This window comes from Coenobita brevimanus, chromosome 53 (assembly GCF_032717465.1).
Source record: "Coenobita brevimanus isolate Jiangsu-jjx chromosome 53, ASM3271746v2, whole genome shotgun sequence".
Classification (NCBI taxonomy): domain Eukaryota; kingdom Metazoa; phylum Arthropoda; class Malacostraca; order Decapoda; family Coenobitidae; genus Coenobita; species Coenobita brevimanus.
The window spans coordinates 2,083,633-2,106,055 of NC_137006.1; the positions used below are offsets into that span (position 1 = coordinate 2,083,633).

The following is a 22,423-nucleotide window of genomic DNA, read 5'->3' on the forward strand; positions in this document are numbered from 1 at the left end:
TGGTGAGGATATGGAGAATGTGAGTGCATTCAAGTACTTGGGTAGTGTGATGAGTAAGGATGGAACTTTGAGGATGAAGTGCGTGAAAGGGTACAGCAGGGAAGGAAGGTTGTAGGCATGCTGAAAGCAGTGATGAGAAATAGGGAAGTGAGTATGGAAGTTAAGAAGTCTCTGCATGATGGTATTGTGATCCCTACCCTGACGTATGGAAGCGAGGGCGTGGACCTTGCAAGAGGGGAACAAGTCAAGAGTGAGAGCAGTGGAAATGAGTTACTTGAGAGGAGCATGTGGAGTGACATGGAGGGACAGGTTGACGAATGAAGAAGTGAAGGAACGTTGTGGGGTAGATGTGGATGTGGTTGAAAAGATTAGGAGAAATACACTGAGGTGGTTTGGACATGTGGAGAGGATGGAGAGTGAAAGACTGACTAAGAGGGTGTATGTGGGTGAGGTGGAGGGAGGGAGAGGGAGGGGTAGAACGAGGATGAGGTGGAGGGATGGAGTTGAGAGGTATATGAGGGAGGGGGGGGTGAGTTGGGGGGAGGGGAGTCAAATGGTGGGTGACAGAATGACTTGGAGGCGTTTTGTCTGCGGCCACCCTTTGCGGGATTAGGGCGTCGGGCTATAGATAGATAGATAGATAGACATTTGGAATTACATCACATAACTCTCACATTTCTGTATCATTACTTCTTGCTGTCTCTTTGGGTAATATTCTTTGCATTTTAGAAGTTTAATATTCTTGTGCATTTCTTGCTATTAGAGTGTGTGTTATTGTTTGCATCATGAATTTTAGCCTTAGAATTTGAAAATATTCCTTGCATTTCAGGATTTTAACTAGTATTTGATTTCTTAATATTCTTTGTCTGTCTTGACACTGATAGATTCCTTAACCATTTCTGTGTGATGATGTACTTTTCCTTTTAATCTTGCTGCCTCTGTATGATTTCATTCAGCATGGAAGGGACTTTTCAAGCTGGAGGAGTTAAATTTATATACAGCCTTTGTTAACCACTATTCTATTACAGGTCTTCTGCAACAAATCCACCACCACACACATCACCAGCAGTAAACATAAACACTGGTACTCCCTATACATCACAGTCGCACTTAACAATGTGAGTGCGCCACACACACTCTCCACTAAGATCCTTGGAATGACATATAACACTGGACTCACCTTCAACAACCACGCAGATGTCAAGAGGCGATGCACCCCCAGACCCCGTGCATTCAGGGCTACTACAGGGCCAGACATTGGGCAACAAAAAGAAATATTCTCCTTACACTGTAAACAGTATACTAGACCAGTGATGTCCTGTGCCTTCCCAGCATGGACTTCCATCATATCTAATACCCACTTTAACACCCTGCAAATCTTACAGAACAGTGGCCTATCCATCACCACTGACTGCACCAAAACCGCTCCCACAGCTCACTTACACTCTGAAAGGAAGGTCTTTCTGGTCAGAAACTACCTTGATATGAGAGGCACACAATTCTCTGTAGCAGCCTGTGCCGGTACATGGCTACCATCACTACATGACACAGACACACAACACACATAGGCACATAAAACGGTCACCACACAAACACTATTCAAACACTAGCAGTGAAGGTACATCTACAGACTCACTTCATGCACAAGGTAGTAGAACACCTCAGTTATAATACCATAGTACAAGCCCGCTCCTGATATCCACCCATTGGAGTTGTCCTTAAATAGGGATGCTCAGGTTCACCTATCCAGGCTTAGATCAGGATATCACCCACATATCCATAGCTACCAACTTAGATTTGGTTTGGGTAGAATCACAGATGACATGTTCCCAGCTTGTAGAATATGCTCACACAACAGAAGTCACACCCGGTTGAACACTACACTACAGCATGGTGTAGGGAGCCTATGGGACAGTCCCACAGGGGCAGTTGCTTACCTGCAGTCAATGGGTCTCCTCAGTCAGATGGACCAGGGTTGAGGATAGCAACTACTAAAGATACTTCTTAAGTTGAATATAAATTGTCTGTTGGTAGCAGAATTTAAATGAAAAGCACATCCTGGTTGACGTAGTTAAAAATCTTAGTAAGTCATAATATTTGGTAATGTTTCCTACAGTTCCCAACCTTGATATTACATAATATTTTCTGTTTCTTGATGTCTTAATATGCTTTTGATGCTGTTTGCTGCATGCCTGGATTTTCGTAATGTGGTTTTGATAATATTTTACTGAATTTCAGGATTTTTTTTTTCCATTGTGCAGTTGTCTCCGTGTTTCATAACAATGCCTACAGTACGTTTCATGATGCGCTGTATTTTCTGCATTCCAGGACGTTTCATTGAGTCACACATTTCCTCTGTGTTTGTTCAGTGAAAGCATCCATAGAATTGTTTTGCATTTCATGACTGGTTGCCCATTATCAAAATTTCATGACTGGTAGTGTACTTAATGTCAGTATATTATGACTTGGGGTAAATTATATCCTCAGTATTTACGGTAATGAATTTTTGGTGTAGCTTCCCTAATACCAGTATTCTAATCCTGCTTGCTGTTGTTTGGAGTTTGTGTGTTTTTGCTGTTACCAGTAATTATTATATTGTATCATTGTGGTTTTGGCCAGTGACAGCAGGCAAGAGATACATTTTGAATTGCATTTAAGAGAAGAATTTGGAGGCACTTCTGTAATGGCATTGGCAGTAGATCGATGAGACATATTTTTCTGAGGTCAGAGACAGGAATCAGGTTTGCTCCTCCAGTTGTCAGGATATCCTCACAAAATGTATAAACATTCAGCATGGCAGATGTCAGAAATCCAGAATGTGACATTTTGGAGCTTAGCAGTGGTTCTCCTTTGCCTTTGAAAATTTCACGAGTTATTGTTGGCATATACACACCAGGGATCCTCATGCCTACCCTTGCTAACAGCATGTTGTAAAAGCAAAGTAGCAACATCACTCAGAATAAGTGTGTAGCTACACCAAGTTTCTGTAGCAACTACACAATATTTTATCATTTGTTGATGCATGTTTATGATAATCCAAAGTAAAAGTGAAGATTGCATTTGTATCACAGTAGCATACAACAGTTTTGTTTACATGAGACATTGCATATCAACCTTGAGCTGCTCTAAGCCTGCTTCTGTGCCAGATCAACTTGACCGGATTATGAATTCAGTGCAACTTACTGCTGTCGTGATGTGCAAAAACAGGAATATCAGTGTGGCTTACTACTGTACAACCTTAAGTCTGATCTCACAAACACATGTCTGCAGATAGACCAAGGCAATCCATATTTCACCCTTAGAGTATGGTTGCCAGCAGAAATGCCTCCAAGCATCACCATCCATATTCCTATGACTGCCTAAATGTTATCTCTTGCCTTCGTGGTGCCTGTTGCTTAAGCCCTTACCTTGGGAGCTTAACTAGGTGATGACCCTAAAACCCTGATATCCCATTCCATCCACTGCCACAGTGAGAAGTTTTATCCTAAGCTGCCCTCCAGTGTGCTGTGTGTGCCTTGGGCCTTCCACCTTGTTGTCAGTCTCTCCTGCCCTCCCTCCTTTCTCCCAGATTCTCTCTTTCTCCCCTTCCATCTCTGTACTCTACCTTTGATTGTCACTCAGTTTCTCCCTCCATCCATCTCACACTTATTCTTCATCCACTTTTTTTCTATCACTCCCTTCACTGCACTCTGTTTCTCCTTTCATTTTACCTCACCTCTCCACCTAAGATCACTACTGTCTGCATTCACCTCACCCTCCCTGTTCCTGTCACCACTTCACTGTTTCTCTCTTCCCCCCTCTGCCTTAGTGTTTCTCTCTCTCTCTCTCTCTCTCTCTCTCTCTCTCTCTCTCTCTCTCTCTCTCTCTCTCTCTCTCTCTCCATCTACCTAAGTGTATCATTATCTCTTCACCTCACTTTATTATCCCTTCTCTGTCTCTCTCTCTCCACCTCACTATCCTCCAACCTTTCATCCACTTTGGTCCACCTCTTCACCCTCCACCCTGCTCACCTTGCCTCCTCTCCATTGCCTGTGGTTTGCCGCCTATAGAGGATGCTAGTAGTGTAGTGCCTCAGCCGGGATCTGTGACGGGCCATGATGTTCTCGACACCAGGACTGCAGCTGCACGGCCAAAATCAGGTACTGTTTTGACTGGTTACCGGTTAGACAAGACTAGGATTAAGTGTTGTTAGGCTAGGTTAGGTTAGTTTAGGGAGGGATGTGATGTCAAGGGTTAGATTAAGGTTGGTTGTGATATTTTTTGAGTTAGATTATGTTTAGTTGTGGTATATTGGTTAGGTAGTTTAGGGAGGGATGTGATGTCAAGGGTTAGGTTAAGGTTGGTTGTGATATGTTTGAGTTAGGTTTAGTTGTGATATGTTGGGTTAGGTTAGGTTAGGTTAGTTGTTGTTTTTGTTGTTTAGTCCCAATCTGTGTGAAGCGTGGCAGTGTGTGGTATAGTACTGTGAAGTGTAGCTGTGTATAGTGTGGTACTATAAAATGTAACAGTATGTGGTGTGGTGTGGCAGTATGTAGTTTGACTTTAAGATGTCATTGTGAGGTATAACTGTTATAGTGGATGTTGCAGTGTGATTTGATGCGGTGTGAGGTGTGGCAGTATCTTCTAATGCACAGTGGCATTTTTAACATCATCTCAGTCTAGGATGTTGAGACCGTGACATTTTCCACCATTTTCAAATTTGCACTTCCATATAGAATATAAAAGATTGAAATTGATAAGAAAGAATTACAGAAAGAAAATGAACAAATGTGAGAAAAAGCAGTAAGTTGTATCTGTATGTAAATTGTCTTTTAGCTTCCACAATTTTAGTCATTTTTTTTTATCTACCAGAATTGATTATAGGTACAAAAAAATTCTCCCATGTGATTTAGTCAGCACTAAACTTCATTTATACACTTTTAGTATATTTTATTTTGTGTTTAAAGTAGTGCAGTACAGTAATCCCATCATTATCTGACATGTGGAGGTGAATGGTATGTAGGAGGACTACTGGGCCTTGAGAACAAGTTGTGAAGCCTATGTCCAGAGTTGAACACATTAAAAAGGGGGGGGGGGCATGTCCGGATAGTGGCTCCGTCCAGATAGTGGACTTCTCCCCCGGCCCCCCCTCATACATACCCTAACTTTGAAAGCCATTGTAAATGGCCACTACAGTATATTGTACAACACTTATTCCTGGTGTTTTACACAACTCTGTCTGGTCAAGCAGACCAATAAACCACAGCCAGGCAGTGATTACAGTCAACCAGACCAATCAACCACAGGCAAGCAATAACCATGGCCCTAAAAAACATGAAAAAAATGGCCAAGCTGGGTGAAAATGTTCGCACAGCTGTACTTTCCACCCAGATGCAAGCATTTTGTCTGGATGAAATGGAAAAATATACAAATAATGGTCCTGAACAGCCAGGTTACGGCATCTGTATAATGGATAGCACGAATAGTGATCGTCCAGATAATTGAGGGATTACTGTATTTTCATTTTGATTATTTGTCATATATTTATAGTCCCTGGAACACATAGCCGCATGGTGCTTTTATTTTTTTAAATCTAGCTGTCTATTGCCAGACACCTTAATCCCGTAAGGGGTGGCCACAAACAGATCACCTCCATGTCACCCTGTCCCCCCGCCATTTCACTGCCCTGCTGTCAGCTCGCACCCTCCAACTCATATACCTCTCCACTCCATCCCTCCATCTCATCCTTGTCCTCCCCCTCCCTCTTCCCCCTTCCACCTCACTCACATGCACTCTCCTTGTTAGTCTTTCGCTCTCCGTCCTCTCCACATGGCCAAACCACCTCAGTGTATTTCTCATAATGCTTTCTGTCACATCCATATCCACACCACAACACTCTTTCACTTCCCTATTAGTCAGTCTGTCCCTCCATGTAACTCCACGTGCCCCCCTCAGGTAACTCATTTCCACTGCTCACACTCTTGACTTGTGTCCTTCCTTTAATACCAGATTATTTTATGAAGTTTATGAGAGACCTATTATGGTAATGGAGTTAGAAACAGTCCCTGTAACCCATGTATTGTGGAAGCTGGTGATGGATCCTGGAGAGGAATGCCTTCATGTGTTGGCACTGAATCCTGTGACTCCAATGCCTAGTTATACAAACATCCCTCAGCTCCTTCTGTCTTCCCTGAAAGGAGGATGGTGGACAGCAGGAAAAGGGTAATTTCAGCCTGCAGTCCACTGGGTTCACATTTCAGAGGAACCAGGGGATATAACTGCCGGTACTACTGCTGCTACCACTACTATGGAAGCAGAATTAAATCATGCAACAGTAGGACCCCCTCCAACCCCCTCACCCCCCAAAAAGCATCATTACATTGAACAGTTTATATAGCAATGCAGGCAGTGCTTTAATACGGAAGTGAACACACAGGTAAACAGAGTACCTTGTTTATATTCTGGATTACACAAACATATGGAAGCGAGGCCTGGACTTTGCTGGAAGAATGCAAATCAGGAGTGAGAGGAGTGGAAATAAGTTACCTGAGAAGAGCGTATGGAGTTAGGTGGAGAGACAGACAAATGAGGAAGTCTGGGAGAGTTGTGGTTTGATGTGGATGTGCTGGAAAGTGTTAGGAGTAGCACCTTGAGATACTCTGGGCACATGGAACAAACAGAGAATAAGAGATTGACTAGGAGAGTGTATGTGAGAGGTGGAGGGAAACTGAGAACTAAGCAGAGGGATGGGGTGGAGAGGTATATGAATAAAAATGGTGTGGGATTGAGAGAGGACTGCCTGATGTGGAAGACAGGGCGATGTGGAGGTGATTAATTCATGGCCACCTCTCGGGGGATAAGGTGCCTCAGTATAGAGAAACAGAATTTGTATATGGATATTTGAACAATACTCTTTTCAAATTAGGCATAAAATTTTCCTCTTTCCATCTTGAATGCAGAGCTGTAACAGAAGATTAACACTTCAGTATGGTGCTAGTCAGGAAGAAGTGTGATGGAAAGAATTTAGAGTCATAGCATTGTCTTATTCTGTCATTGAGGTATAGGAAATAAGCTGTATAAAAAGGTGAAAATGACTGCCTATTTAAAGGTATATGCATCATCAGTACTCATTTAAAGGTAAGCTAACTAACCCAAAGTGAGTTTTGTGGTAATATTACTGACACCCCCGTTGTTCTGTGTGAAGCTTGATGGTGTGGCTGGGAATGTTTCTTTTGGATGATAAACCCCTAGCTTCGCTCTGTTTTTAAGCACATCACCTTTGCTCTGCTGTGGACATGCTTCAGTATCTTACACAGTCTGGGATTACTGTACTGTATTTTGTTCAGATCTGTGCAGGAATGACCATAGGACTGGGATTGTTAATTTTGGCCAATAAATTCCACATCATTTGTCTGTATGAATGCACCTTCCTTGTGCACCTCACACTCTTATTTGCTCTTGACTTGCCTAGCTATTTTGTTCAGGCTAAAGCCAGATTAATTTGTTTGGCAAAGGGAAATTATATCAGTGGAAAAGCATCTCACTATATTCTTGCTACTTAATCAACTTATTTTCACCTGAGAAAGATCCCTAACTGCTTTCAGCTCAGTTAATGGCTAGGTGTTGTCAGATTGGAGAGCTCTATTGACTAGTAACCAAGGAGATTCATTCCTACCGTTTAGCTAAAGCATAAAAAATTTCATGGCTTAGAATTTGAGCTGTGAGAGTGGTTCAGCTCTGTCGGAGGAAAACATACCAGCACTACCCGATTATTATTATCATTATTATTTTTATTTTTATTTTTATTAATATTATTATTTATTTTTATTTTTTTCATCTTGGGGAGGACATTGCATCATGAGGGATTTCTGGAGATTGTGTTTATGTGACCTTCAACTCATAGCCTTCTTTACCTTGATTGATGGTTACTGTACATGTAGTCTGATTGGAGGGTTGACGTGAGTATATCCCTTTTACTCTAACTTGGCCTAAAACTACCATCTCTCCATCTTGAATACAGACTTGTAGGAAGAGATTAATGGTAGAATATGGTGCTAGTCATGAAGAAGTGCTGTGGAAAGCATGTAGAACCTTAATATTGCCTTATTCTGCAACTGAGCGGTGTGAATTAAACTCGAAAAGGACAAAAACCTGGGCCAAGTTAAGGTGAAATGACAATAGGAACCAAGGGAACTCATTCGTACATCTTAGAATTAGTATTAAAGTTCTGAGAATAACCCATTTCCTTTAGATGAAAACAAACTTGACCATAGTGTTGTTTAGAAGGCATGTTATAGCTATCAGTACAAGTAATAGCATTTATTTTCTTATATTACAATGTTATGTAGGAGTAACCTAGTATAATTTATTGTATATGTTGTTTAGATTCAGTGTATGATGTAGTTAACTCCTGTATTGTTTGCTGTAGTCTTTTTCTTTTCCAAGGGTTATTTTTGTTGTATGAATATCTGTTATTTAGTGATTCATTGCTGAGTAATAGTACAAAGCCTTATTTTTTACTTTTTTATTTTATTCATTTTGTTTTATTGTTTATTTTAGGGCTTCTCATTTTCATTTTTATTTCTCCATTTTTTCTTTTTATTAAGGCCATCCCACTTTCAATTGTGTACCAAGGAATCACTGTACTCTGTGTTATGATGTATGTGTGTGTTGTGGTGTTTACTTGGGTCTAATAATGTGCATACTTGTTCATCCACAGTGCCTGAGGTGGATGACCGACTGCGTGCACTGGAGAGAGCAAACCAGGGACCAGTTGGTGAGTAACCTTATTTAGTTTCTATTTTGTGTATTTTTTTAACAGGATGTAGCCCTTAAGAATTTATATTTGATTTTATTTTTTATTGTTTTATTTTGTTTATTTATTTGGTAGGTGGTGATGACCATCATCCACTCACTTGATGTAGTGCTGCCTACTTCTTCCTTGGCCTTTATCATTCTATTTCTGTGCCTGCCCTCCTCTCTTCCTATTTCTCCCATCTTTCGTGTCACTTCTTATTGTTTTTCTTTCCTTTACAGGTGGCTTTACATTGAGTGACAAGCCAAAATGGTTTCCTGTAAGCCAAGAAACCATTTACAACGCTGGGTGGTAACCATATAACCAAACCATACGTGCTCCCTACGTGTCAGCAAGTGGGTTGGTGGAGGGTTAGTGCCCCTCCCTGTAAAACAAATAACTCAAAGTCAAATGGCCACCCCTCACAGGATTAGGGCATCTGGCAATAGATAGATAGATAGATTTATTTATTTATTTATTTATATTTTTTTTGCATCATACAGTACAGAGGTTTGCCTACTGTTCATTTGTGTCTGTTACGCTTAGGGCATTGTACTACTCATGGATAAACAACTGGTCACTCACCTTAACTGGTTCTCTGTAGACTTTTTTTCCTTTGTCTCCAGACTTTTTAGTCAGTTTAAGGACACTGTTTAAGCTGTGTGGGTTAGAAAAGCTTTAAGAAACACCTTCCATATGAGGGACCCTTCCAAAGTTGAATAAAATCATGTGACAGTACCAGGACAAAACTGCAAAAGGCATCACTCTTTTTATATATATATATATATATATATATATATATATATATATATATATATATATATATATATATACAAGGAAGAAGGAACCAAAGGCCAGAAGCTGCAAATTGCTCTCTCCAAGAAAAAACAAAAACATGATAACATAGAGCCAAATTCAAGATCTGTACATTTCGAGATGCCTGGGCACACTGCATTTGAATGACTGGAGGTCATAGGAAGTAGGAAATACAGACAGAGGAAGACAGTTCCAGAGTTGACCTGTTGCATATATGAAGGACTGGGAGTAATGTTTAACTGTTGCATTAGAGACTTGGACAGAAAAGGGATGAGAGTTTGTTGCTAGACGGGTGTTACGCACCCGTTGTAGGGGTGGAGGGACGCAAGGAGACAGTTCAGAGGAGATTCAAGGGGTTAAATGACTAGACTAAGTAGCCTAGCCTTGGGTATCAACACTCCTGATGGGCAGGCAAGGATTGGATGAGCAATATCTGTAGTTGCAACCCCAGGCTCATCTGAAATGTGAACCCATTGGACTGCTGACTTAAATTACCCTTCTGCAATCCACTATTCTCCTTTTGGAAGATCAAGGAGTAGCTGAGGGACATTAATTTTATTTAACCAGGCTGTGGATCTGGCTGGCTATATTGGTGCCATCACATGAAGGACTGTAGAATTCATCAGTCTCAGAGAAGATAAATGACATTATGCTGGAGTTGTAACTAAATTCTGTATATTGGCTGTAGCAGAGAGGTGCAGTGCTGGAGAGGGACTCCTTTCCGTAGTAGCATTAATATAAGCACGGGGCTTCACTGCCCAGTTATATAAGTATTCCTTAACTCCCCCATGACCCATTTTGAGGAATAGGGTGGGACTTGAGGGACTTTTTTATAACCAAACAGCACATCTGTCTGGTTATATCAGTACCACCATATGAAGGTGTCCTTCTCCAGCACCATTGTAAAGGTAAGTGTACCATATGTCAAGTAACCCATGTTCCCTCTGTAGGTGTTGGTGGGGAAGGCCGGCTGAGACTGGGAGAGCGGAAGGGCCAGGGAGTGCTGGAGCCAGAGCCTGAGAGCCGCATGAGAGTTGAGGGACGTGGTGGGGCATCGCCATTCACTCACAGGGCTGGCAGTCCTGCTCCGAGGCCCCAAAGTGAAGGCCGTGTACGCCAGGAGAAACCCAGCGCCATCCTGACCAGCCCAACAGAAGCTCGAATGCGGACTTCCATGACCTCAAGTATCCCAGGGGGAGGGAAGGGTGCAGCGGGAGGGAAGACCGGGATGACAACTAAGTTCAGTCCATCCCTCCATGACCACATCACCCCAGCACCTCCTCCCACTGAGCGCCGTTCTGCGAGTCACTCCCCAGCAGACACCATTGCCACAGCCCTCTCCGCCACGCACATCTCCACCCCAAAGAAGCAGTCCGACAATCCATTTGGGGAAGATGGGACCACAGCCTCTGGGAACCCCTTTGGCGAGGACTTTGAAACGGAGAACATTGAGCAGAACCCCTTTGCTGATGAATACGATGAGTCCAAGAACCCCTTTGCCGAGGACTCTCCCAAGAGCAAGAATTCTGATGATACAAACCCATTCAAGGATGGTTATGATGCGAAACTGAACCCATTTGGAGAGGCTTAAAGTGTTAAGGACTTTGACAAAGATGAATAGCATGTAATGATGTGCGATATTTACATTCAATTGTCGAATCACTAGCAAAAGTGACAGTGTCCTGTTTCTTAAAGGCCATGATGAGTTCTATTTTAGTGTTGATGGTGACCAGTGTGTCATCTTTCTTACAAGAGAAAGGGTATATTTGACAGACTGTGAACAGATCATCTGTTGTGTATGGTACATGAACTACAGTACTATTGATGTCGGTGTGAGACTTGTTTTCGAGTACTGTATGGGTAATATAGCATGAGATTCTTTTCCTCAGACAACATCTTTAAACCATGTTTATGTATGCCTTGACTGATTTTTTGATGTAATTTGTGAATTGGCAGTAAGCTAATGGTGATCTTGCCATTGTGAGCATTGGCAATACCTTTCATGAAAGCTTGATAATGAGCCCTGGTTTTGTCTAACTGAAGTATTATTATGTCAGTATGTTCTATGACCACTGAGAAGTGTTGGAAAAATGTCATATTCCCTTCCGGTGCATTCATTTTATTTTCTTCACACTTTCTTGAGTTGATTTTTTTGCTTTTCTGAGATTTTTCACAATCGTCATCATTGCAGTGTTCTGTGTATCAGCTAGCTTCTGTTGATATATCAAGATTTGAGCTATCCTATTAAAAATGTTATTTATTTCTTCAAGATCTTTTTCTGTAGCCAATCCAAAATTGTTACCAAGAATTGCTCCACTTAGATCAAACAAACCGTGTCTGTCACATGTATGTGAAATGCTGTTTGTGTCCCTGAGTGTCTCGGTCCCACGTGATGGGATATCTTGGATCATGGTGAGCATGATGGTTTTTGCTTGTTCCAGTTTCCATTCTGCCAACATAATGAATTCAGTCACTTCCTTCATGTGATAAGCGTCTGACGAAGAACTAATAATCACTGCCCCCAAAGTCCTAAGTGGTCTAGCAATGTTCTCCAACATCATTGGCAAGTTGTTGATAGTATCCAAACTAATTTCATTTCTCATTACATCCTGTACAATTCCTGTCGAGGCTGTTGAGGCGATAAGGCACCCATGCCTTAACCCTTTAACTGCGGGTGTCATCCCAGAATGACATTGCAAAAACTGGACCAACTGCGGGTGTCATTCTCGAATGTTTGTGAATATTTTGAATACCGCGCTTTTTTTTCGTGCACCAATTGTTTCAAGGGAGAGTAGCTATTAAGTTCTTTCACTCCAGCTGACCCCCACTTCCCTCCTCCCACCCCCCGGGCCCCCACCTCCCACCCCCCAGGCCCCCCACCCCACCCCTGACCAAACACGCATCAGTATCTGTCCAGCTGTGTGAGTGACAACACTGCTGATGTGGCAGTGAAGTGCGGGCAATTACAGTGCCTTTTACCTGCCTCAGTAAACACAGAGTGGGTGTTTATCGTATGTGCAGTGTTCATATATGTTTATAGTATTATTATCAGAATGAGGTTGGCATTTGGTAATGGTGTGTGAGCGAAAAATAGTGATTACAACACCGCTGATGTGGCAGTGAAGTGCGGGCAATTACAGTGCCTTTTACCTGCCTCAGTGAACACAGAGTGGGTGTTTATCGTATGTGCAGTGTTCATATATGTTTATAGTATTATTATCAGAATGAGGTTGGCATTTGGTAATGGTGTGTGAGCGAAAAATAGTGATTTTAGATCGCTCACTTCTAATGGCATTGCCCATCCAGTGATAGTCAACGAAATCATGAAACCTACATCATTGCAAAGCCGAAGGTTAGTACTTTCTAATGGTACCTTATTTTTCGCTCTAGATTTATTCTGTGCAGAGTTATAAAGGTTTAAAGTTTGTTTACATTTTGGCTGGAACCCCCGTGGGAGAGGCCAGTCGGGGCAAAACAATGCCTGCGGTTAAAGGGTTAATATATGTTGTGGGTGTAAGTGAGCCGATCCTCTTGCTATATACAAGAGAATCCATGGAATACATCTCATCATCATTACCTATTGGGAAAATAGCTTTATTAAGTAGCTAATTCAGTAAAGCTGAGGAAGATGATAGTGATGATGAGCATTAAAAACTGGTCTTTGGAGAACAATAACTGTGCTCTACACTGCTCGATGTTTCACCTGTAGAAGGAGTTTAAATCGATTCTTAGATCATGTAAATGCTGTATTGTGGCATTTGCTGTAACAGTCGCTCCTGTCTCTGTTTGTTTGGTAAGCGACCATAATATTCATCCATCCATCATCCAATCCTACGTTGCCCCATGAGGAGCATAGGAATCCGGGGCTAGGCAAGTTGGTCCTGACATTTAAGATGAGAGTGACCAGCCTCACTCATCCCTGAGTGGCATTAAGTGAACAATAACCCCCAACCATCCCTTGGGTATAAACCTTCACCGGCTCAATCCGGTTGGAGCGCCGTAATTCACCACTAAATTTTACCACCAGGCGCCAAAATTGGTTATGTGGTTACCACCCAGCGATGCAAATGGTTTCCTGGTGTACAGGAAACCATTTTGCTTGTCACTCAGTGTACAGTCACCCACAGGCAGAAGGAAAAGGAAAGAATGAAGGAAAGAAAGACAGAAGAGTGTAAAGTCAACCATAGGCAGAAGGACGAGGAAAGAAGGAGGGAAAGTGTTATGCTAGGCGTTTTTAGGTCGACTTCTCGTCCTAAGAACACTAGCTACTGAGCGGGGGCCTCTTTCTAGACTGGAACTAGAACACACAACAAGAGGAACAGGGCATAAAAACTCGGCAGACCACCCTTACACATATATTGCCTTAATTTGATTTCCTTACAATATACAACAATTATAAACAATACAGGTTGTATGGACAATGTCAGGCTTTGGTATACAACAATTACTGCACACAGTGTATACTATTCATCAGCAACACACAATGGTTGTAGGCACAGACTCTGTACAGTCCTAGTGTATCACTTGTTAGTCCTAGACTTAGGCAATTCGCACTGTACATTAGAGATGCCACTATGTTGAGTATGGACACTGTCAGCCTACACTGTACCACAAGTATGAATAAGACATGTAACACAGACACTGTCAGTCCCTGGCTCATATGGTGACACTGGGATTACACTACTGGGCTTCTTGGGCTGCTGAAACCTAGGCTAATCACAAATGGCGCCCGGGCATGGGAGGCTGGTCGTCGGGCGTATCCTCCCGTAGGGGGCACAGGGCTACTGCAGAGGGTGAAGTCATCTGGTTGTGGCTGCGTTCTGGTGTACAGGAAGGCCCTTTCCTGGTGGGGCCTCAACCTGGGAGGTGGCCCTCGGGACTGGGGCCGAACAAAGCCAACAGACACACCTGTCGTTGCATGCTCCTGGTGGAGAGTCGTCGACAGGACAGGCTTGGGAGGTCTCGCCCTGGGGTTCTGGGGACGTCCCTGGGTGGCTGGGGGCTGCGGTCACCACTGGGCCGGACCACCATCAGGAGCTGCCTGCGGCGTCCCTTCCGGGTGGCGTCCGTCGGCACTGGGCGTCGTCCAGGGACAACCTGTAGGACGTGGATCCCCTCTCCCGGGATGGGGCCCTGCCACCACTCCTCGAATGGCAGCTCCTGCGGGGGACTGTACCCGTGAGGAGAGTGAGAGGGGCATCCTGCTCAGCCTCCGGATGACAGGTGGGCCGAGCCAGAGACTTCCTCCAAAGGTGTAGTCTCAGAGACTGTGGATGAAGGGCGTACAGTGGCCGACCTTTCCCCGACACGTACAGTGGCTGACGTCGCGGTTCCACAGGCTCTAGGGACAACAACTGAAGGGCGTACAGTGGCCGACCTTTCCCCGACACGTACAGTGGCCGACGTCGTGGTTCCACAGGCTCTAGGGACAACAGCAGAAGGGCATACGGTAACCGATCCTTCCCCAGTACGTACAGTGGCCAATACCGTGGTGCTGTTCCCTGAGGAGGAGGCAGACGAAGGGCGTACAGTGGCCAACCCTTCCCCGACGCGTACAGTGGCTGACGTCACGGTTCTGCCTTTGCCTGGCTTGCCAGCCGAAGCGTGTGCAGTGGCCATCACATCCAACCCGGGGCGTACAGTGGCCGCCAACGCGGGGCCGGTTTCAGGGGTGGCTGCAGCTGAAGGATGTACAGTGTCCGACCCTTCCCCGGTACATACAGTGGTCCGATACCACGGGACTACTTGGGACTGTCTGTGGACAAGTCCCACCCCGATCCTGGCGAGTGTTGGTCCAGCTGTGATGTAGTGCGTCAGTACTGTTTAGTTGTCGTTGGCCGTGTTGAGGGGAAGAGGGGCGTAGGTCCATGGTACACCTGGGCCCGTCTCGCTCAGGCCTGGTGCTCTCTCTGCTTGCCCCTCCGTGGTCTCCTGGGGTGGGTGTGGGGCCGTCCTAGGGTGGGAGTCTCCTCGGGGGTATTTCAATATATATTATACGCCCCGGGTTGGATGTGATGGCCACTGCACACGCTTCGGCTGGCAGTGCGTGTGGATGGTGAACTAAGTGAATTTTTCTCTTTGAAAGTTGGTTTGAAACAGGGATGTGTCATGTCTCCATGGTTGTTCAATCTGTACATGGATGGGGTAATAAAAGAGGTACAAGGTAGGGTAGTGGATGTTGGAGTGGCCCTGGTGAGAGAGGATAGTGTTTGGAAACTCCCTGTACTGTTGTTTGCAGATGATACTGTGTTGTTGAGTGAAGACGAAGGGGAGCTGCAAGGCTTGGTGGATGAGTTTGAGAGAGTGTGTAAGAAACGGAACCTAAAGGTGAATGTAGGGAAGAGTAAAGTGATGGTCTTTGAGAGAGGTGAAGTTAGTGAATGTACAGCGAGGTTAGATGGTGAGGAATTGGAAAATGTGAGTACGTTTAAGTATTTGGGTAGTGTGATGAGTAAGGATGGAGGTTTGGAGGGTGAAGTGCTTGAAAGGGTACAGCAGGGAAGAAAGGTTGCTGGTTCCTTGAAAGCAGTGATAAGAAACAGGGAAGTGAGCATGGAAGTGAAAAAGTTACTACATGACAGTATTGTGATACCAACTCTAACGTACGGAAGTGAAGCTTGGACATTGTTGGAAGGACACAAGTCAAGAGTGAGAGCAGTGGAAATGAGTTATTTAAGAGGAGCCTGTGGAGTCACGTGGAGAGACAGGCTGACGAATGAGGATATAAAGGAGCGTTGTGGTGTGGATGTGGATGTGATAGGAAGCGTTATGAGGAACACACTGAGGTGGTTTGGCCATGTGGAGAGGATGGAGGGTGAGAGACTGACGAAGAGAGTGTATGTGAGTGAGGTGGAGGGGGGAAGAGGGAGGGGGAGGCCGAGGATGAGATGGAGGGATGGGGTGGAGAGGTATATGAGAGAGGGGGGTGTGAGTTGGGAGCAGGGCAGTGAAATGGCGGGGGACAGGGCGACTTGGAGGCGATTTGTTTGTGGCCACCCCAAACGGGATTGAGGCGTCTGGCAATAGATAGATAGATAGATAGATAGTATATGTTATGCTAGGTGTTTAAGGGGTGGCTTCCCGTCCCTAGAACGCCTAGAGTGCAGCTGGGTTCCCTTTCTAGACCGGAGGTTAGACAAACAAAGAGAGGGCCAGGACATAAAAACACAGGGCAACAACCTTACACGTATACTGTACTGACAAATTCAACAGCTGTGGAACAGGTGGACAATCTTACACAATCTCATAGGCAAAAATCAATACATAGGCTGGTATTAGTGGGTAGAGTATCGCACAGGATACTAGATGTACAGGAGTCTATGTCTGGTTCAGGAGGGCAAAGCACTATTACACTGTCCGTGGTGAGGAGGCACTTCCGTGAGGCGTAGGTGTATGCTGTTCTGGCACTTAGTTTTTAGACTGGGTATGGGGGGGGGGGAGTTACTGACTCTGCACAAGGAGGGGGAATAGATCTTGACACTATGTTACAGGTACCGTCACAGGGGGTGATGTGTCACTGACTGTATATTCACTGCTTGGTATCAATGAGGTGTCTGTTCTTTTGCACTCACTAGTTTATGTTCTTTCTTGGCCTCACTGTACACTTATAGCTTGATATCACTGAGGCGCCTGTTCTTTCTTGGCCTCACTGTGCACTTATGTTACACTCACTCTCGTGCCACGAGTGCCGGCCTCACTGTTCACTGATATTTCACTGTCTCTAGGTCCACTTTGTCTCACAGGGGGAAGGGGAGGTCCAGGGCTCACAACTCTCAGGCTGGGGTAGGCAGAGGCCCTTTGGGAGTCCCTTCGTCCTGTGGCCACAGGACCACTCTCAGGGGCATCACATCTTGGCTGGGGCTCGGGCTGTGTGTGGCGAAGGGCCCCTCACTATCGGGGCTGGGGACCGGAATCTGGCTGTCAGGACTAGGGCTGAACAGGTGTTGGAGGCGCTCACTCAGGCGCCGGGTGGAGGGCAGACAACGCCTTCGTCGGGGTGGGGATAGGGCCTGCCTGGGGGTCCGGGGGACGTCCTCAGAGGTGCATCGGCTGCAGTCTTCTGCTGGAGGCACCACCATCAGGGCTGGGCTGCGGTGTTGTCCCCTGCCAGAGTCTGTCAGGTGGGTGCCCACTTCCTCCGGACGGAGGGAAAACAACCCCGGGGACAGTACAGGGCCTCTCCACTAGTCCTCAGGGCAGTGGTCCTCCTCATGGAGGTTGCCTTGGTCTGGGTGGACAGGAGGGTGATCTGCGCTCCTGCCGGAGGGCAGGACTGAGCACAGCTCACTTTCTCGTTGTGGAGTCGCAGGGGATGAGGGACTTTGGTGTCCCTCCCCGGCATGGCTACAGGCTGTCACTGGGTTCCCTTGGGCAGCAGACAGAGGGCGGCTACAGGCCATCCCTTCGCTGTCAGTGTGGCTACAGGCCATCGCCGGGACCTGACTCCCTGATGGGAACACAGGTGAAGTGCAGCTACAGGCCGTCACCTGCCTGTCAGCGCGGCTACAGGTCGTTGCCGAAGTCCTGCAAGGAGGGCGACGTGCAGGCAAGGAACGGCTACAGACTATCTCCTCCCTACTGGAGCGGCTACAGGCTGTTGCTGGTGTCGTGCCCTCCGAGGCAACTACAGAAGGAGAGGGGACGTACCGGTCTCTCCCCAGTGCGGCTACAGGCCATTGCTAGTTTCTGCAGGAGGTGTTCGCAGCACTTGACAGAGAGGCTACAGGCCGTCTCCTAATTGGCGGCCTGGCTACAGGCCGTCTCCTAATTGGCGGCCTGGCTACAGGCCGTGGCCTTTTTTGGGTGCGGCTACAGGGTGTGGCCTTTTTTGGGTGTGGCTACAGGCTGTGGCCTTTTTTGGGTGCGGCTACAGGCCGTGGCCTTTTTCGGGTGCGGCTACAGGTCGTGGCCTTTTTTGGGTGCGGCTACAGGCCGTCACTGGTGCCTGGCTACAGGCCGTGGCCCTTAATTCGGAGCGGCTACAGGCTATCTCGTTTCTCTCTGAGCAGCTGCAGGCCGTCTCAGGTAATGCGCGGTTACAGACCGTCGCTGGGATGCTGCTTGAAACTGTTAGGCTAGTTCCACCCCGATCCTGTCGGTGGTCAGCTCGCCCGGGAGGTAGTGTACTTTGACTAAGGTGGTGGCGGCGGGTGAGCTCCAGGGAATAGGAGCGCGCGGCCCGGGTTAACTTACGTCCGTATTGTCCGGACACGTTCCGCGCGCCGTCTAGCCCTCCATGTCCTCCTCTGTGGTGGCGACCTGAGTTGCCACAGCCGGCATTTTAACATATATGCTATTTTTTCCAACCCTGAGTGTAACCTCCCCCATACCAAGAAGCGCTAGCCTGTGGTGCACTGCCTTACTCCCACCTCCCATTCACATTATTTTCAATTTTGCAAGTCTGTTTATTTGAACAGTGATATATTTTTTTTTTTTTTTTTTTTTTTATGCGAGGAAGAAGGAACCAAAGGCCATGAGCCCGCAGTAACAGTTCCCTCCAAGAGAAAAACAAAATACAATAGAGAGCCAAATTCAAGATCCGATCATTTTGAGATGCCTGGACACACTGCGTTTGAAAGACTGGAGATCATAGGCAGGAGGAAATACAGACAGAGGGAGACAGTTCCAGAGCTGACCTGTTGCATGAATGAAAGACTGGGAGTAACGGTTAACTCTTGCATTAGAGAGTTGGACAGAAACGGGATGAGAGTTTGCTGCCAGACGGGTGCTACGCGCCCGTCGTAGAGGTGGAGGAATGCAAGCAGACAGTTCAGAGGAGCAGTGACCATTAAAGTAGCGATAGAAAAGAGATAAAGATGCAACAGTGCGGCGAAGAGACAGAGGTTGAAGGGAGTCAGTAAGAGGAGGAGAGTTAATGAGACGAAAAGCCTTTGACCTAATGGACCGTACCTAATGGACGCATTGCAGCAAGTGGGAGAAAGACCTCCCAGTATGGTACTCTTTTGACCACACACACCACAAAGCCAGTTAGGAGACAGGACGTGTGTGCTGGGCATTCCCCAGGTCCTGTCCTCCCCACTTACTGTTACTTAATCAGCCCATACACCAGAGACCGGGCTAATGTGTGGCCCGGTGTAGCGTTATGATCTGTCCCCCTGTCCGCCCCCTACGGCGCATGCGCGGTGGTTGCCAGAGGCCGCCACAAATATGCCATTTGTCCTCTGATCTCTGTAGGGGTAACATGATCGGAGCCTCTCGCCCTTTGTTTACAAACGGCAAATGGTCATTCCGGCGTCTCATATCATTCGTCTCAAAGCTTTCTCGGGTAGTTTCCGCCCTTAAATTAAATTAGGTTAGGCGGAAAGCAGTAAAAATTCGAATTTCTAAGGTATGAATGAGTTAGGTTGGATAAACATAGTTATAATTAATCATCTGGGGACGAGTTATCTAATCTGTTAGGCGTGAGGATTGCCTTAGCTTTGAATCTTCACAGGAATGAGTCAAGCTCGTACTGTCCCGTGTATTAAACCGTTTTTATCATACATATCCTTGAAATTATAAATAGTTTTGGCACACACTACCTCATTCGGTTGTGCATTCCACTGATCAATTGTCCTATTAGGGAAACTGAATTTCCTTACATCTTTATCACCTCTCTTTTTATGCTGTATTTTGCAATGTCCCCTTGCTGATGCTTCACACATATGATATATATTCATTTATGTCTATTTTCTGTTCCCCTGATATGCATTTATATAGCATAATCATGTCTCCTCCTCTCCTGCAGTGTTGGTAAATTCAATCTTTCCAGTCTTTCTCAGTAACTTAAATCCCTTAAGCTTGATACCCATCTTGTAGTGGCCCGTTGTATTTTTTCAATCTTATCTGTGTTTTTTGAGATGAGGATTCCAGACTACTGTGATGCATACTCCAGAGTTGGTCTGATGAATATCTTCCTCAGCATATCTTCATTTATATATGTGAATGCAATTCTCATATCAGCAAGCAATGTATACATGTTTCGTACCTTCTCACTGATGTGATCATCAGGAGATAGTCTGTGACTGATAATTACTCCTAGGTCCTTCTCCTTTTCTGATATGTGTAGGGTTGATCTTCCTAATTTATAATACCAATCTGGTCTTTTCTCACTTTTACCAAATTTTATTACATGACACTTATCCACATTAAATTCCATTTGCCATTTATTGCTCCATTCATGAAGGAGCTCTTTGCAAGAATCTATGTTAGTAATTTTCTTTTGAATTTTTGCATCATCTGCAAACATATTTAGATAGCTTCCATTTCCAGTATTACTGTGCCATTCATATATACTAAAAACATAATATACTAAAAACATAACTGAGCCCTGTGGCACTCCGCTGGTCACTTCCCTCCATGATCAGTAATTTCCCCTTAATATTGTTCTCATTTCCTTTTTTCTGAGAAAATCCTGCATCCAACAGTGGAGACTGCCTTGGATACCTCCTTGATGGTACAGCTTCCATAAAAGTCTTTGATGCGGTACTCTGTCAAATGCTTTCTTAAAATCTAAATAGATACTGTCCACCCATCCTTCTCTTTTCTGTAATGTTTCTCTAACTTTGTCATAATTGCTTAGAAGATTAGTAACACATGATTTTCCCTTCCTAAAACCGAACTGCCTCTCTTTTATCATACCATGTTCTAGATGTTTTACCCAAACTTCCCTTATCAGCTTTTCTAGTATCTTACAACACTGGTCGGTGATACTGGTCTGTAGCTGAGTAGTTCTCATTGTGTTAAATTTGACTAGCATACAGGTATTTGTAGACCTCACAGGTGGTTAAGAGGGATGAGTAAAGGACTCATGAATGGAATGGAAGGAAATGGAATGGATTAAAAAAAAAAAAAAAAAAAAAAGGAAAGCGAGCACCAAGCCACTCAATGACTAAGTTTCCCCCTGGGGAAGGGGGGATAGAATACCTCCTCAGTATCCCTGCTTGTCGTAAAAACCGTCTAAAAGGGGCACTTTAATCTTCATCCTTCCTCTTTTCCCCCTCTGCTTCTTGTACTTTATCTGTCCCACCTCTCTGCCTTATATTTTCACTTTAATACCCACCCAACTCCTATTGTAGTGCCATATAGTCATTGACTGGCTTGCTGCTACCTTTCCTTTCTTTTTTTTTTTCTTTTTTTTTTTTTCAATAATCCATTCCATTCAATGACTAAGTTATATGGCACTAACTTGGGTGGGTATTGAAAATATATGGCAGAGAGGTGGAACAGATAAAGTACAAGAAACAGAGGGGGAAAAGGGGAAGGATTTTTAGTGGGCTTTTACGACAAGCAGGGATACTGAGGAAGTATTCTATCCCCCCCTCCCCGAGGGGAAAGGATTCGTGAGATAACCGTGACTGGGAGTTGGCTTAGTTTCCATTGATAGCACCCCTCTGGGGAGGGGGGACAGAATACTTCCTCAGTATCCCTGCTTGTGGCAAAAGGGGCACTTTAATCTCCATCCTTCCCCTCTTCCCACTCTGCTCCTGTACTTTATCTGTCTTACCTCTCTGCCTTACATTTTCACTTTAATACCCACCAAACCCTCTTCCATTATAGTGCCATGTAGTCATTGTTTTAGCTTGGTTCTGGCGCTTATTATTCACCTCCTCTTGTACTTCATGTGTCTTATCTTTCAGCCTTATATTTTCACTTTAATAACCACCCAACCCCCTTCCACCTCAGTGCCATATTTTCATTGGCTTGGTGCTAACTTTTGCTCTTTTTTTTTATTTTTTATTACTGTATTCAATGTATTTCCACTGATAGTACAGTACATAAATATATCCTGTGCTACTGGACACGACAGGGTTTATGTTACTGCACATGTGTGCA

At 45.0% G+C, this 22,423-nt stretch overlaps 1 protein-coding gene across 1 annotated transcript in view; it reads left to right on the top strand.

The window, feature by feature from the left end:
- Vps11 (vacuolar protein sorting 11) overlaps window positions 1-11,819 on the top strand; it is a 49,783-nt gene extending 37,964 nt beyond the window's left edge. The window contains exons 20-22 of the mRNA XM_080273174.1: window positions 4,050-4,139; window positions 8,699-8,755; window positions 10,540-11,819. Of these exons, the coding sequence (XP_080129300.1) occupies window positions 4,050-4,139; window positions 8,699-8,755; window positions 10,540-11,180 (788 nt within the window). The 3' untranslated portion in view covers window positions 11,181-11,819. The remainder of the gene's footprint in view (window positions 1-4,049; window positions 4,140-8,698; window positions 8,756-10,539) is intronic.
- Window positions 11,820-22,423: the final 10,604 nt, after the last annotated feature.